Genomic DNA, 16,519 nt, shown 5'->3' on the forward strand with positions numbered 1-16,519 from the left:
TAATAAAGATGAAAGCAGAAAATTACAACTCCCTTTCTCTGTTGCCACATATATCTTTGGAAAAAAGTCACTGATAATATTTTCCTCGGATTGTTATATGAAACAAATTAAAGAAGAATAACTACCATAAAACAATAATTAAACACACAGAGGATGTGGTTATTATTTGAATTAATACCTCTAGTGTTAACATTACAGTAAGATTTTTTTTTTTTTATGACAGCTTTACATAATTTTCTCTTATGACAGTTTTACATAACTTTCTCTGTGAGGTAGGGAGAGAAAGGAGGAGGACAGGATTACAAAGATGCACATTACAATAATGGAGCATAATGCAGCTCTCCAGGCATTTCTAAGGCAGCATGTGTACACACACACAGAGCATACACAGCCAGAAAAGCTGTGTGCTCTCCACAGATTTACATATAGAAAGACGGAAGTTAACATTTTAGCAGTAATCTTATTCAATATGCATCTTTCCTTATCATTCTCCACCTTCTCAGAAGTCTTGCTTGCTCTCCTTAAGCAGGTATTTCTATGCCCTCATACACCTAAGCAAGAACCATTAGAAAATAAACCCCATCACATCTGAATGTAGCAGTGAAATGCACTGGGACACCACAATAAAATGAAAGGACACAGAGGAGGATGAAATGATGAAGCTGCTCTATCGCATCCATCTGTGTGCCAAGGCGTTATCAGGCATCCCATGTGAAACACAGGAGCATGAAGAACATGTTTCCATACAGAACATACCAGCCCCAAACACACTAATAAGGTTCACTAACATTCTAATGCACATCCATTCAAGTAAACAGACTTCCTGGTACTTCCTTAATGCTGTCTGATGTACATTATTTCTGAGGTAAGTTTGCAAACTTATGGAGACAAACTTACTATTGCTGCAAATTCTCTACAGTGAATAAGGCCACCAGGATCAATGCTAAGCTCCCAAAGAAGGGAATTTTAAATAATGAACCAGAAAACTCTTTAAACATGCCAAGGACTTCACAATACTTCTTTTCTTGCTTTATAAATTATGTTTTCAAAAAATCCTGAAATCTACCCTAGTGTCCAAAATGGTAAGACAATTAGTAAATTGTTAATCAGTTTTAAAATAAAAGTGAAGGAGCCATTTCCTTTTCCTCAGTGACCTTTATTTAACAGTTGTGGTTTGGGATTATTTTCCTGTACTGGAGCAGAGTCACTCATATTTCCATTTAGGCCAGAGATTTTTGCAGCTATATTAAGCACAAGGAAGTATGAGATAAAATAAATCCTCTGAGGAAGATACAACTCTAGCTACTTGTTCAGGAAAAAGGAAAGAACTGGACAAATTGTAGTCAACTCCCTCCTTTACAACGTGATGGAAAATCCTGTTTCTGTCTGAAATGCTCTCAGTTAAAGCCAGTATTTGTGGAGAACTTTATGATACTTAAAGATAATGCTCCAGCACTAAAGTAAGCCACCATAAACAATCACAAGAATAACTTATTTTTCATAGTGTTGCCTATATGAAATGTAACAGAGGTATCTGTGAAACCTTCTGTAGATGTATTTTTGGTGTTACTCAGCACAAATACTAACATTATCAAAGATGGAAGCCCAGCTGAGGAATGAACGCAGTACACTCTGCAAAGGCAATGAAAAGCATTCTATGGAAATCCGCAGCACTGCTGCCTTTTAAGTGTCTTACTTTTACCCCTATTAACTCTGCCAAAAGGCAATTTATCAAATAAATAAGCCTGTAAAGAATGAATCTTGTTTCCAACTGTACATTTGACTAAAAAATAACCGGATTTCTTCAGCCTGTACTGAAGTACTTGAATAGCTTTTATCTCAAGGACAGGATCTAATACTGAGTCTCTCCCACAGAACCACAGGTTGGTTTGGGTTGGAAAGCAGCTTTAAACTCATGTAGTTCTAACACCCCACCAGGGGCAGATACTTTTTCCCACTGCATGAAGTTGCTCAAAGCCCCATCCAACCCACCCTTGGACACTTCCAGGGTTGAAGCATACACAACTTCTCTGAACAACCTGTGCCAGTGCCTCATAACCCTCACAGTAAAGAGCTTCCTCCTTATGCCCAATCTAAATCTACCCTCTTTCCATTTGAACTATTGTCCCTTGCCCTGTCATTACATGCCCTAGTGAAAAGTTCCTCTCCAGCTCTCTTGTAGCCCTCTTTGGGTACTGGAAGGCTGCTGTAAGGTCCTTCCAGAGCTTTCTCTTCTCCAGGTGGAACAACTCCAACCCTCCCAGCCTGTCTTCATAAGAGAGATGCTCCATCTTCTTCAAGTGCAAATCCACAAAACTACCCGACTACTGGTCTAACTTGTTTTCTACAGGTATGCTTTTATTCAATATATTTACTTTTATTTCAATATATTTACTTTTATTTCAATATATTTACCAGTGGGGGTGGGTGACAGCATCTCTAGCCTTTCTTAACCCTACTGCATGTGTCTCCTGACCACGCTCACCAGCTTTAACTATTGTCAACAGATAAACAACACATTCGCATTAATAAGGTGGTTTCTGCCCTGCTCAGCTGCCTCCTTTTCCAAATACTATTCCGACAGCAGGGCACAATGGTGAATAGCTCCTCATCTCTGTCCTCCCCTGTACTTTGACATACTGGATTACTTTTATTCAAGGACTGACCCATTACATTTCTCTAAAAGACAGTTTCTGATGTAAGCACCAGTACATCAAGAACAGACCTGAATCTAGTATAAATTAATAAGTAATGTAGATTACGTCTCTCAAACAGTAAGTGCTGCTTTCTCTTGTACATCTTATGCATGAAAACACAGTGAAGTGGAGTGGCTTTAGCACTCAGGCTAAACATGCAAGTACATTTTTAAGAGAGAGCCTCACTAGAGTGCACTGAACTACATATTATGCCACATTAAATTTTCTGCAGGATTAGCTTAATGTCCCTGTTCTGTTCTACTCTAAGAACTCTCAATCTTTTTAAAATTTTAACTATCCATGCCAAGGCTTATACCACCTTTTTTCCCCACAGATTATGAGCACATGAGATGATGGATGCCCGCTGATGGAGCAAGACTTCCTTTTCTTTTCTCCTGACAGTCAGCACACTGGCAGTCACAAGCCATACCCATGAGCATCACCACACTCTTCCTTCAAAGGATTCATATGCTACACTGGACAGATTCAAATCCTGCAGACAGACTCATCTTCATCTCTAGATTGCATGGCAATCTAAAGAGAAGGTCTGGGTTTCAGTGTTGCCTTTTTTATTTTCATTTTATGGAATATGCTCATCAGTTTGCTTCATTCTCACCAAGGCTGGGTGTGAATAAATAGCTATCAACTGAAGCCCAGCCTACAAAAAACACCTATTAGTCATGTTAGGAAAGTAAGAAGAAATGAAAATAGATACCCCTGTGTTGATTTACTGACTTTTGAGTACCAAAATACAATTACTCTGGTGTCCTGTTAAGCTCCCTAGATGTGCTAAGCTTTCAGCTTCCAGGAAAGCAGACAGGAGTGTTTCTCCCTTGCAAATTTTTGACAGCAATAAACGGTCCAATTATAACTTAGGACCAACAAGGAGATCTGCCATTTCCAGACAGGATTCTTCAACTACACTTTACTGGCACATATATACCCAAAGAATGTGAATTTTTAGCTGGTGCAGTCCTGCAGGACTTGCTGCAGGAAACCTTTTCTAACACAGTGAGCACGCTCTCATCTGTTAAGGCATCACTCATCTACAACTCCCCTGTTGGTCAGATTTTGTACACTGCAGACACTGTTGCCCTTCCACTGCTCATGTCAGGCTAGATGAACTGCAAATGGTGACAGATTTAAGGTTCTTCTCAAGCAGGAACATAGTGTGACCCACTATTTTCTCTGGAACTAATTCCTTCCCTGGTTGACACTGTGTAGGTGTAATAAAAAGCTCAACATTCTTCAAAATAAAAAAGACAACAGAATCAAAAAGCAGCCAACATAAAAGTGTATCATCCTCAAAAATATAACTAGAGAGAGACAGACAATTTGGTGTCTGTTGGATATCCAATTCCTTCTAAGGGGGAAAGAAAAGCTACATGCTAATGCAAAACACACACTGGTCTTCAGATGTGGGAATACAACAGAGAATAATTTCCACTCTGAGCAATGAATGAGAGCATAATGTAGAGTACCTTTAAACAAATACTGCAGTGGCCTCTTACATACAGAGTTTCCAGGAAGTGAAAACATCTGTAGAATATTAACTGACCCAAGAAATGCTTAATGGGCATTTGTCAGAAATTTTAAGCCAGAAACACATTTAGAATTTAACTGGTAGAATTGTGTCAAAATTCCCACAGGTGACTGTATGTACACATAAGTATATACATATATACACACATCACACTTTGATAAAATCCACACTCTGTTTTGACATGAGCCACCAAGCATGAGCTACTGCTTTTCCCTTCCTCTCTCTGGTGCCATTTCCTCTTGCCAGCTATTCTGCACTCCTATTTGAAAACTTCTCTTAACAAACTGGAGGTGGGGAGAGCACCAGGGCTGGACCACTGCGAGTGACTGTGTACTTGTTTCAACAAAAGCAGGTATCAAGGTACCACTTACAGTGTAAATGTGCAAGAAAATCCAAGTTATCTGCCAAAAGAAACTAAAGGTTCTGCGCCTCCACTTACTCGTCTGGGTTTCACTCTGCATAGACACACATCTCCATTAACTGCAGAAGAATACACAAATACAGAGCTATGCATATGTTTGAGAGTTAAAGCCAAGGCTGAAGTTAGCACGCTGGCCATATTCTCACTGCTTTTGGTTTTAAGCCAGAGCCATAATAGGTAAGTTTTAAAGGTCCTCACTTTAAATGAACTCAAAATGGACAGAAACACAGAACAGAAGCAGCACTACTAGAAAATATTTTCTAAAGGTAAAAAGACGACTGTTCCTCTGTACAAGATTCAGCAGATATGAAAGAAATAATCAAGAAGTGCTAAGGCTCCAGTGGAATAAATACTACAAACTAGCATGATTAAATGAAGGAAACAACCTGCTATTTTATACAATCATACTATAACATGCTAGTTAGCAAAAACATTAGGAAAGGTTCTTCAATCACTGTTCTAGTCTACTAATTCCCATTATAATGAGACAGACACCCACCTGAGTGGAGCACTTCCAAAACTCCATAGCTTAACTCATGGAAGTGACAATGGTGACAGAAAACGTGCAGCTTTCCTGCCACTACAGTACATGCCACTAATGGTGTGCACAGCACACTCTGAACTGCTGATGTGAATGAGAAAGGACATTATCGTTTGCCTGTAAATCCATCCTTTGATAGAAACAAGAAAGATGGAGACTATTTAGAAGAACATGTAGTAACAGAACAACAGAGAATCACAGAATCAGCTGAGTTGGAAGGGACTCAAGAGGATCATCGAGTCCAATTCCTGCCCTCTACAGCATCATCCCCAAGAGTCACACCATGTACCTGAGAACATTGTCCAAATGCTTCTTGAACTCTGTCAGGCTGGTGCTGTGACTACTTCCCTGGGGAGCTGTTCCAGTGCCCAACCACCCTCTGGATGAAGAATCTTTTTTTAATACCCAACCTTAACCTCCCCTGACACAGCTTCAGGCCATTCCCTCAGTCCTGTCACTGTCACCACAGAGAACAGATCAATGCCTGCCCCTCCTAGTCCTCTCTTGAGGAAGTTGTAACTGCAATGAGGTCTCCCCATAGTCTCTTCTTCAGCCTGAAGAGACCAAGTGAATGTCTTAACACTGGAAGAGAGTATGTTTAGACTAGGTGTTAAGAAGAAATTCTTTCCTGTGAGGGTACTGAGACACTGGAATAGGTTGCCCAGAGAAGTTGTGGATGCCCCATCCCTGGAAGTATTCAAGGTCAGGTTGGATGGGGTTCTGAGCAACCTGTTTTAGTGAAAGGTGTCCCTGCCCACACCAGAGGGGTTCGAACTAGATGATCTTTCAGATCCCTTTCAATCCAAGCCATTCTATGGTTCTGTGATTCTATGAAATATACAAAAAGAGGCTCTCTGGCAGAATGCTCGTGGGTCAAAGGAGTCAGGCTGAAAATCATGATAAGAAGCAATACTGCCATTCTGGTTTAATTTTGGATGGGTGGAGCAGCTGAAGGAACACCCTTGAGATGAGCTCAGGAACTGAAAATCCCAAAAAGCATTGTTGCTGCTCCTAATTCACCATGAGCAACATGATCAACAAAAGCATGTGAGGCTGGGGTGGCAGATCAGAATTGTCCTGATGGGCTGTACTTCCATGCAAGTCTTATCATGGATGGGTGGAACAGTTTCTGCCTCCAATCCCTGCAGGATCATTCATTCAGTCTTCGTTCTCTAATGAGTAGATACCATAATTCATGTTAAAACTTTTCTTAGTACATAGATCTCTTCCTTCTGTTGCCCAAACTGTTTCCTAAGATTGTAGATTATTCCCTTCCTTCATATATATTGATTTGTAACTTGTAAAAATTGTGCTCGTGTTCCCCAGTAAGCATCTTTTTCTGGACTCTTTAATTACCAATCGGGTCCACAGTGGAGTTCAAGAGTATTATTCTGAACGGCATACGCTGCATAAAACCTGCTAGGAGTGGAAAATGCTACCCAACAGATTATTCTGGGAAATGGAAGAAAAATAATCTCAAAATTCTGGACACAGTTAGGAGCTTGGCAACTGCACAGGCTGCTCTGTTCCCAAATGTTCAGTAAAGAAAACGCTGAGAGTATTAAAGCCCATACATAGAAGTTTCCTGCAAACATTAACTCTTTAACATATGCAGCAGTGATTATGAGGCAGTTACTTTGAAGTAATCAGACAAAAAGATTTAGATTAAAAAATTACAAGCAGACAGTTTCTCAAGCCTACAAAAAACTCTCTTTTCCTTCTGGACAGTCAGGATAGCCCACAAATTATTCCTCAAACAAACCTAGATATTGTTGGTACTCCCAATATTAATACCATAATGTTAAATGGAAACGACCAGTTATTGTTATTACCAATTACTCTCATCCTCACTTTTGATCTCTCAGTTTTTGTGAAGGCCCTCTGAATGAAGGTATACTCTAACCTTCCACATCAACTAATATTTTAAAAGATGCTCTTACGCATCATTTTAACATCTCCCTTTAAACTATTTATCCCATATGAATCTTCAAGAACAACACTTAAAACTACTACTGTGATCCTCCAGGGGACCCTTCTCATCTGGAATCCATGCTTTGACTCCACAAAAATTGTTTTCACGCAAACTTCTTTTTTTTTTTCTTAAACCACTAAGCACTATTGGGACCAAGTATCTTTCTCTCAATTACACTTTCAACACGTCTTTCTACAGCTGTTCTTTCATGCTACATGGGTATTATGTGCAGAGCTCTATAACCTATTCTCTGCTTCAATTTGTTTAGTCATTTGTAGACTTTTCCTGCTTCATGTTAATATGAGCCTGAAACTTTCAAATGCTTTATAAATGACAAAAAAAGAGAAAAATGCTAACCCCTCCCCAAAGATATGCATGTGTGCATCTTCATGCAAGCTCAAAGGGAAAAAGAAGCCAAAAAAGAAGATGGTGGCACCTGAGACTCACAGACCCATGCTCATAATTCTCCTGCAACTCATAGGCACACAGTGATGGAGATTGTAATTTCTGCTCTATAATTCCTCTCACTAGCACTGAGCACAAATTGCACTGTGGTCCTAACCTTCCCCACCCAATCTTTCCTACATGGAAATTAAGTGGTGCTTCCAACAGGATATTCTTGTTTGTGTGAACTGATGCTTGTAGGACACACAGACAAAAAACAGGATGAAAGATTCCAGAATTCCATTCATCTACACATCTGCCTTGTCCAAATCTATGTACTTTCTTTGATTTAGAGTGCCTAAGGTGCGGTTTTGGGCTAACAACCCAACTCACGTTTTCATGCTTCATGTGTTTCAGGAGACGCAGCTCTCGGTAAGCTCGTTTGGCAAAGAGTTCAGACTGAAACGGGCGATACAATTTCTTAATGGCCACTTTGGTACCACTTCGTCCATCGACGGCTGAGCTTTAAGGGAAGAAAAAAGAGTTTGGTGAGCAAGGACCGAAGTAAATCTGCAAACCCCAGCAAACCCGTCTGGCGCTGGGCAGCGGCTGCATCCTGCCCCATGCTGCTGGGACACTGGCCCGGAGCCCCCCGTGCCACGGGGAGATCACCTCCCCAAAGCACCTCTGCCAGCAGCCGTCTCATTTCATTCGTTTAAAAGCTACCAGACTCTGTGATGAAATTCAGACAATTATGAAAAGCTTTAAAGAGGAACATCTGGAGAACGAGAAAAAAATCCCCAAACCAAAAATAAGATAAAAAATCCCAGAAAATCCCAAACCCATCACCAGCGCACACCAAGGGGTCCGCCCCAAGGGCTACAACACCCCTGGCTTCGCGGGCGCTGCCGCTCCGGGGTGCCGCGGGCAGCGCTCCCCGGGCAGGGCTGCGGCAGCGCTCCGGGCTCTGCTCGCTCCAGGGACGGAACTTGAGGGCTCTGCTCCTCCCGGCGGTTCACTGCGCTCCCCGGCCGAACAGCCCGGCCCGGGGCGGCCAGGTGAGCGGCGGGGCCAGCGGCACCAGGAGGGGCACAACAAGCGGGAGAAGTTGGCACGGAGCAACACGCCGGAGGGCCGGGCCCGGCAGCGCCCCCGGGCCCGGACAGAGACCGCCGCCCCCCGGCCGCTCCCGGGCTGCCCCCCGCCGCCCCGCTCACCACACGGCTCCGTAGGCGCCGGACCCCACCGGCTGCAGGTCCCGGTAGCGGTCCCGCACTTCCCAGAGGGTCTTGGTGATCTCCTGCCGGTAGAAGTCATTCTTGGGGGAGGACATGGCGCTGCCGACCCCCGCCGGCACTCGCCGACAAAGAGCCCGGGCCGGGTAAGCGGGAGCGGCCAGCGCCGCCGAGCCGGGCTGCGCTGAGGGGCTGGGCCTGAGCGAGCGGCACCACCCGAGCCCGCCCCGCCCCGCCGGCAGCACCGCCCGCCGCTCGGCTCAGCCCTGGGGACCGGCAGCGGGGCCCGTGTGGGGATCGGCAGCGGCACCGGGGTCCGCATGGGGATCGGCAGCGGCACCGGGGTCCGCATGGGGATCGGCAGCGGCACCGGGGTCCGCATGGGGATCGGCACCGGCACCGGGGTCCGCATGGGGATCGGCACCGGCACCGCCCGGGCACCGCGGGCTGCGCCCCGCCGAGGCTGAGGCGCGAAGGGCGCGGTGTCCCGGCGGCGGCAGAGCGTGCCCGGCCAGCGGGCAGGTGCCGGGGCTGGCGCTGTCCCGGCGGTGGGAGCACACCCCTCCCGCCCGTCTGTCCCCTCACGCGGGGCCCGCCTTGTGCTTGTGCTCAGGTTCCGGTGAGGTGCCACCGGCTGCTGCGGGCAAGTGTTCAGGAGTACGAGGGATTGCAGTTGGTATAGCTGGGAGTACAAAAGTGAGCTTTTGCATGGTCTCTGCCCTGAGACGAGCAGCTGAGGGGTCCCCAGATCTTCCCAGGGTCAGACGGCAAGTTCCAACAATATTCCATAGAGTTAAATGGAAACCAGCACACGCTTGGGTCAGGTGCTCAGAGCGAGTGGTCCTGTGCATGGCTGGAGTGAACTGCAATGGAGCTGTTACAGCAGTGGCTTGAGATAATTGCTGTGCTGGAGTACGGACAGAAGCAACCTTCTCAGTAGCTCTGTAATAAATAGGCCTGGGGCCAGCAACACGTGTAAGGCAAAGACCTGGTTTAGAAGGTGTTTTATATGTTCTCTGTGTGAATATAATTAAAATTCTTGTCCTTCAGGGTCTGGTAAAGCCTTTGTTTTGTTTGACTTCACCCTTGAGCAATGTTGCTGAGGTTAGATAATCCAGACTTGCTGCCACCAGAGTTCAGTTTGTGGTTTAGCTCTAAAGGGGCAATCTAGCCGAGTTTCATGGCTCCTGATGCTGTTTTGGTAGTTGCCAGGGGCCCAGCCTTTTTCGTTCCTGCCTACCAAGTGTGGAAGAGCTGCCCTGTCCTCACTCCTCCCGGAGCATAGGAAGAACACAACCTTCCAGCCAACAGCCCTGTGTTCCAGTGCTGTTCCCCGCTGACTGCTGACATGCTCGACTCTGTGGTTTAGTGAGAATAGAGAGCAACCTTCTGGCATTTAGCAGTTAACATGAGGCTTGTGAGAAGTGTTAGATCTATGGTAGAAATTCACTTTTAAAAATCCCCCACCCCAGGAGATGATTTTTTAATTTCTGACATCCCTTCTACGCTATGTTTGCCATTCAGATGATGGGTGGAGTGATATGTTGTACAGGTAAGGTGAAGGTTTTAGAGCAGCTTCCACTCAGTTTTGAACCAGTCCATTAGTTAAATTGCTTTTAGTGACCATTATATGTGTTTCTAACACAGTGAGGATTAGTTCTGCTTTTCATCCCTCGCTTACTTTTCCTTTATCCAGTTGTGACAAAGTGATACTTTTTTACTGCTTGCTTTTTATCAAGGCAGAAAGTAGATGTTTTTGGTACAGTTGATAAAAGTAATAACTTAGCACAAGACAAGGTCACTCTTGTTCAGAAGCTGAGAATATTACAGAGCAACTTTTGAAAAATATTTTAAATTCATTGACAAAGTTATCCACTGCTGGTTTTCCCAAGTTTTTCCTTCATATAAGTAGGCATATTTTACCATAGATAGATGAAGTAGCCATGTAGGCCACATACAAGATCAGCTTTCCCCATCATATCACACACACAGGAGATGAACTGATAAACTTTCTGAAAAGTTTTGGAAATCGGCACTTCTGTAACAAGGGAAGCTTTGTCTAATAAACCATTCAAAGTGTCTATGAAGGGAGTGAGGCAAGAAACTTGGATCCACGCACAGTTGGTAGATCTTACAGCAGTATCACAGATTGCATGAGTCTCTGCATCCTGCCAGGCTCAGCTGGATACATGGGGATGTGTTTTCCCAAAGATAGTTTGTTCCAAGGAGACTAATAGATGCTACAGCCATACCTTATTCTGGGCAATGTGTGCTTGACAGGATAGTTTAAAAAAGGAATGCTAATCAGATGTTTCTGCTGCTGGCATATGTTTATTGCAAAGTTAATAGAAAAAAAGGTATCTTCTTCAGACACCATTTACAAAAATAATAAACGCATTAATGGTGCAAAAATTGCACTTTTCTAATGCTCATCCCATATAGGGAAGATTTAATAGGTATTGGAATGTGGTGGGATTTTTTTTAAGAGCCAACTTTTGATGTGCTGGATTGTTGCCATCAGCTGCAAAGCATATGAGGTAGATGGGATGTGTACAGTAGTCTTTCTAATCCCTCTGGGAACTGAGAGCTCAATTTCACTCCAGCCTGGAGGTGAAGCTTTTGTGCTGGAGCAGAAGCTCTACAAGCAAGCAATCTAACCATGTTTTGCTGAGAAATCCTGCATGTATGAGGTCTAGTGAGAGAGTTTGATGGCAATGCTGCTCACCTCAAACTGAATTTGAGATGACAAAATGGCACAGCCTTGTTTTTCAGGAGCTGAACTGTGGATGAGTTGCTGGGCCCTGGGTGCAGGAGTGTATCAGTGCGAGCAGGGAGAGGGACTGGCACCTGATCTCCATCCCAGGCACTGCTAATGTGGGGAAGAGGAGATCATACATAGTTATTTGAAAAATCAAAGATCTTCCCACCTTTCTGCCTGTTTTACACGATCATTTCATTCTTGCTAATAATTCACTAATTCACATATTAATAATTTAGTTGTGTAAAGCATACCTTAAATGTCAATAAACATAAAATCTTGCTGAATTGTCAAAAACCATAAAATCTTGCTGAATTGTCAAAAACTTATTCCTCAAATATAATTATTTTTAACAAGCTTTCTATATCCCCCACATTCAAAAAAAACTCTGTGCTTGTCTACTTAGATATGTTGCCATGGAGGAAGTAAGTTCATTTTATTTATTACAAAAGAAATAAAGCTTAAAAATAATAATAAAAAATCTCAGTTTTAATCTGAAAATACTCTTGTGCTATTGTGTCCCCACCCTTCCCCACTGGAGTTACTGCCAACTGTTTTGCAACTTTTCTGGTTTTGTCTCTCTGCCCCATGAGCAGAGTGCATCAGTTCCAGTTTCTGTAGCCCTCCTGGGGGCCTTGCCATGTTGCAAGGTCACTCAGCCATCAGCAGAAAGGAATAAATATGCACCCCTAAGTGCTTTTTTATTATAAAAAAAAAAGAAAAAAAAAGAAACTATACATTTTATTTTTTTCAAGAGGTCAATCGAGAACTTAGTAAGTAACTATGTACTACCCCATGATCCCTGCTTGCCTGAGAGTGGTGGAGGAAGTGACGTTAGTTATAGAGGGTAGTAGACAGTTATGTATAAATCAACTATTTTTAACACTCTCCTAACTTTTTCACCTCAGAATTCACCGAAAGGTCTTCTCCTACAATATACTGAAGGAGTTTAATTTTTAAACTATCACAGATTGTCGCAGCATGACATGATATAATGTCCAGAGCAAAAAAACCTCTTGAATATTTTCCCAACTTCAATGCAAATATCATATGAAGAGAGTGTTAATGGATATCACTGATGGATAGCTTTACTCATTTGACATTGCAAAGTTGTGCACATCTGTTTAAATCACCAAAACCTTCGTGGCATTCTTAACCCCATCTCACCCATCCTTCTCAATGCTGCCTTAGTTTTTTGTGTTTCCACCTCAACCTAATGAGGGAGCTGGGCAGGACAGGAGTACTGTGCATAATTTTTGCACGGCTTCTTGATTCAAGCCATCAGGCTCTAATATAAAATAGGAATATATTATCTGGGTGCTAAGCTACAGGATATTATTCTCTAAGAAACTAAGTATTGCTCGGTGGAGGCTGCCAGTTATGGCAGATTTAATGTATAGTTGTCTCAGGGCTAACACCATGATTCAGTATTTCTACTGCACTCAACATTGCTTGTGATCAAATTGGAAACGAAAAGGACTAGCTAAAGCCTCTGTGCTATGGTACACATCTTAATTTGTGACAATAATTGGAGCTGGGGGACTATGGGAGTGCAAAATGAGGCATTTGTATGTGTGCAAGATTGAAGCCTAATTGAAGAGTTTTGTTCATTATGTAGAAATTTCCTGTCTAATGGATGGAGTGTCAGATTGGTTGGAAGATCAGTGTTCACATAAAAAACTCACAATATATTCCCTCCTTGTAGTGAAAACTTAGACCCCTTTAGGCGTATCAGCTCAATATTTTATCTTACTGCAGAAAGAAGGGCAGTGGCAGCAACACTAATGCAGCTTTCTAAATCTCATGGTACTAGTTCCTTAAAACCCCTTACACAGACTCATAAATTAATGACACCTGGTAGTCTCACTTGTGCAAGTGTGCTGATTTTCTAAGGACCAGTGTTTGCATGCATAAACATTAGCAGCACTAGCAGCAATGTGAGAGAAAAAAGCAGCTGCTTTAAAGGCAAACAGAGGTGTTGCGATTAATTCCTTCCTAAGGAGAATGATCATGTTGAGGTTGAATCCCTTTTTGCTGCTACCAAAAGACATACTTTACCCAATTTACAGTGCAATTCTTTTCACGAGAGCTAAATTTTTACCACTGCTCATCTGTCAGGGATTCTTGGTCCAAGTCAGAAAGGATGGAGCAAAGGATACTTTAGTAATTTGTGCCAGCAGCTCAATATGGTACTTTTTGTAAAGATTCATCTTTGACCAGGTCCCAAGAGTGGGGGAAAGGGAGGTCTGTTTTCAGGTTATGATCAGGAGCACATGCAACAGAAAGAAAGGAAGGAAGTGACTTTTGTATTAGCTGCTTCCCACCTCTGTCAAAGGTGCTTTTGCTGCCAACATTTTGTCCTTGAAAGGGTTCCCCTCCCGACCCTTAGGGTGAGCTCACTGTTTTGGATCCTGCAGCACACTTGACTCTCCTTCCCTCTTGCTTTCATCTTTTATATGATATCAAAACCACACCAAGAGCACTATTTAGAACTCTGCAATAAGGCTGTCTAAATAATTATCTTGACCTGGTCATACATGACATATTTTTTTCATATATGAGTGTTGATTATCTAGTTTTCTATTATTTTTCCCACCTATAAATTCTGAAAGTTATTAGTAACCCTGCTGTTTCATATTCAGATAGCCACTTGGTATCTTCAGGGTATGGCACGTGATATCCTCTAACACTGTGCTTTTCCTCTAAACCATCCTTGGTTTTCCTTTCCATTGGTCCACTGTAGATTAATTTTTTTTTTCTTGTCTGCTTTGGCTGTGTCATATCAATTTCCTGTTGTTGGGTTTCAGTGCTGATGAGGTAAAGAGCTTAAAAAATAAAGATGCAGATTCTGGAAGTGTAGTGTTACTTAGGCATGCCAAAGGTTTGAAATTTGTGCAAAATGATTTTTCTTTTGCAAGACGTTTTGCAGCCAGTGATTATAAAATTACTAGACTTGGGGTTGCATGAACTCCGATTACAGAGTGAGATAATAAATACTAGAAGTGGTTTCAATTCAGTAGGTGGACAGAGAACAAGCTCTTGTGACTGAAAGCTGAAATGAGGTAAGTTCAGATTAAAAGTAAATTGCTAACAATGTCAGTAATTAACCACAGAAAGCCCTGGGACAGCTGTGCTCTTCCCAGTGGAAGTCTGAGCCGCCTCCTCCACAAGCCATGCTCCTCCAGGCTTCCCCTCTGTGCTTTGCAGGTGGCCAGGGATGAGGAACAGGATAATTTAGTGTGGACCAAAACCTGTGCTGCTCTCTTCAAACATGCCTGCAATGTATAGAGCACCTGCAAAAGCATGACTGTGCTAATGAAAGTAAGAGTCCTGTCAGATTAAATCCCCACTGTTTAAGCAGGCGCCACTACAAGTTTTGCAAATAACATTTGGGTCATGTAATCAATGCCTTAATTAAAGACATTTTTAGCACATAAATTTTTATTTAAGTTTTATAACTTACTCTTTAAAATTTACTTTTAAGCCATCTGCATCACCAAGCCTGACAAAGCCCTCACTCCTCGATGTTTACCTCCATCCACCGTTTTGTGTTGGTTGATAAATGTTTTCTTCCATCTGTGTTCAAATGATAAGCATTGTTAGTTCTAAGCTTTCCACCTGTCTGTCCCAGTGGGGTACTGGCTTTCCAATTACCCTCTCCTGCTGTTGTAAACTGATAAAGTTATTAAATTGTAGTCCCTTGTTGGATTGCCACAAGGGAGTTGGTTACCTGCTCTAGAAAAATACTTTAATTATTGGCTTTTGAGGTCTAAGTAATGGCCTTCATTTTGCACATCCAGGAAAAAGATGTCTGTCTTGCTTCTGTTTATCTTGACATTAAAATCAGATGATTTATGGGTTTTGATGGTAATTCATTAAAAAGAGCTGAGCTGTTGTTGCCCATTACTGTCACCTTTGATTAGCTTAAATGTGGCTATGACCACATTCTTCCTACATAATTTATCTCCTAGAAAAAAAAAGCATCTTTGAATGTCAAAGGAAATACTCAGAGGAAGATTCAGAGTTGCCAGAAGAACAAATTTGGGAAGCAATACAAAACTTTCTTTCTGCCTTGAGTGGCAGAGCTATGGCAACCACAGTTTTATGCATCTTTTGAAACATTTCACAGCGGCCACCCTCATAGCTGGGAAATCAGATTAAACAAATGAAGGGACAAACCCATACCAAATAATCGTTGGACACAAAAAGTTCTTGTGAAATCTCTTTACTTTGTCCTTGCCCTTCCAGCTGAAATGGAGCTGCCAAATAGGCTTCTAAGTTCAGTATCGGATTTCAAACAAAAGAAAGCATTGAGCTACTTTTCTTTCAACTGGCAAACAAACAATTGAAAAGAAAAAAGTTTAAAGACATGACTGAGAGAATATTTTCATTATGTAGTCAGACAAATAATTTAAAGATTTACAAGTTTTTCTCCTATTTTAGTCAGCATGAAATTCAGTGATTGCATGATCATTACAGGCCCCATCCAGCTTCACAAGAAGCCAGAGTAATGATGGTTGACAGCACTTCAGAGTAGTAAGAAATCCATGCAGGCTTTACTTTCAGATTAATATACCCTGAAGAAAGTTGAATACAAGTGGCTGTGTTCCATTGGATAAAAGTACTGAATAACTAGCTGACATTATCAAAACAGTCTGTCACTTAGTCCACAAATTAGAAGCACATTTTCTAGATGAAATGCCGATTTCTGAAAAATCAAAGTTCTTGGACTTGATTTTTTTGTTTTTAAATCTGTTTATTAAGAAAAAGCCTTTCATTTTACATAGAAAAGATACAGCGGAAAGTAAATGCAGTAGAATCCATTACCTTATGTAATAGCTATACAATTGAATATTAATGACAAAAGTTTCAGTAAACCTAAATATTATAAAAAGCCACCTCCAAAATAAGACTCTGACAGAGCAAGAACAAGACACAAAAATGTACATTGGACAACTGTGAATCACAA

General features: G+C 42.2%; 1 protein-coding gene across 1 annotated transcript in view; it reads right to left on the reverse strand.

The window, feature by feature from the left end:
* The window catches only part of MAPK12 (mitogen-activated protein kinase 12), a 30,589-nt gene extending 21,614 nt beyond the window's left edge, over positions 1-8,975 (reverse strand). Inside the window, exons 1-2 of the mRNA XM_085041826.1 lie at positions 8,775-8,975; positions 7,951-8,080 (exon numbers count right to left, since the gene is read on the reverse strand). Of these exons, the coding sequence (XP_084897952.1) occupies positions 7,951-8,080; positions 8,775-8,890 (246 nt within the window). The 5' untranslated portion in view covers positions 8,891-8,975. The remainder of the gene's footprint in view (positions 1-7,950; positions 8,081-8,774) is intronic.
* Positions 8,976-16,519: the final 7,544 nt, after the last annotated feature.

The sequence above is a fragment of the Lichenostomus cassidix genome, chromosome 1Aa (assembly GCF_008360975.1).
Source record: "Lichenostomus cassidix isolate B80296 chromosome 1Aa, HeHo_3.0, whole genome shotgun sequence".
Taxonomy (NCBI): domain Eukaryota; kingdom Metazoa; phylum Chordata; class Aves; order Passeriformes; family Meliphagidae; genus Lichenostomus; species Lichenostomus cassidix.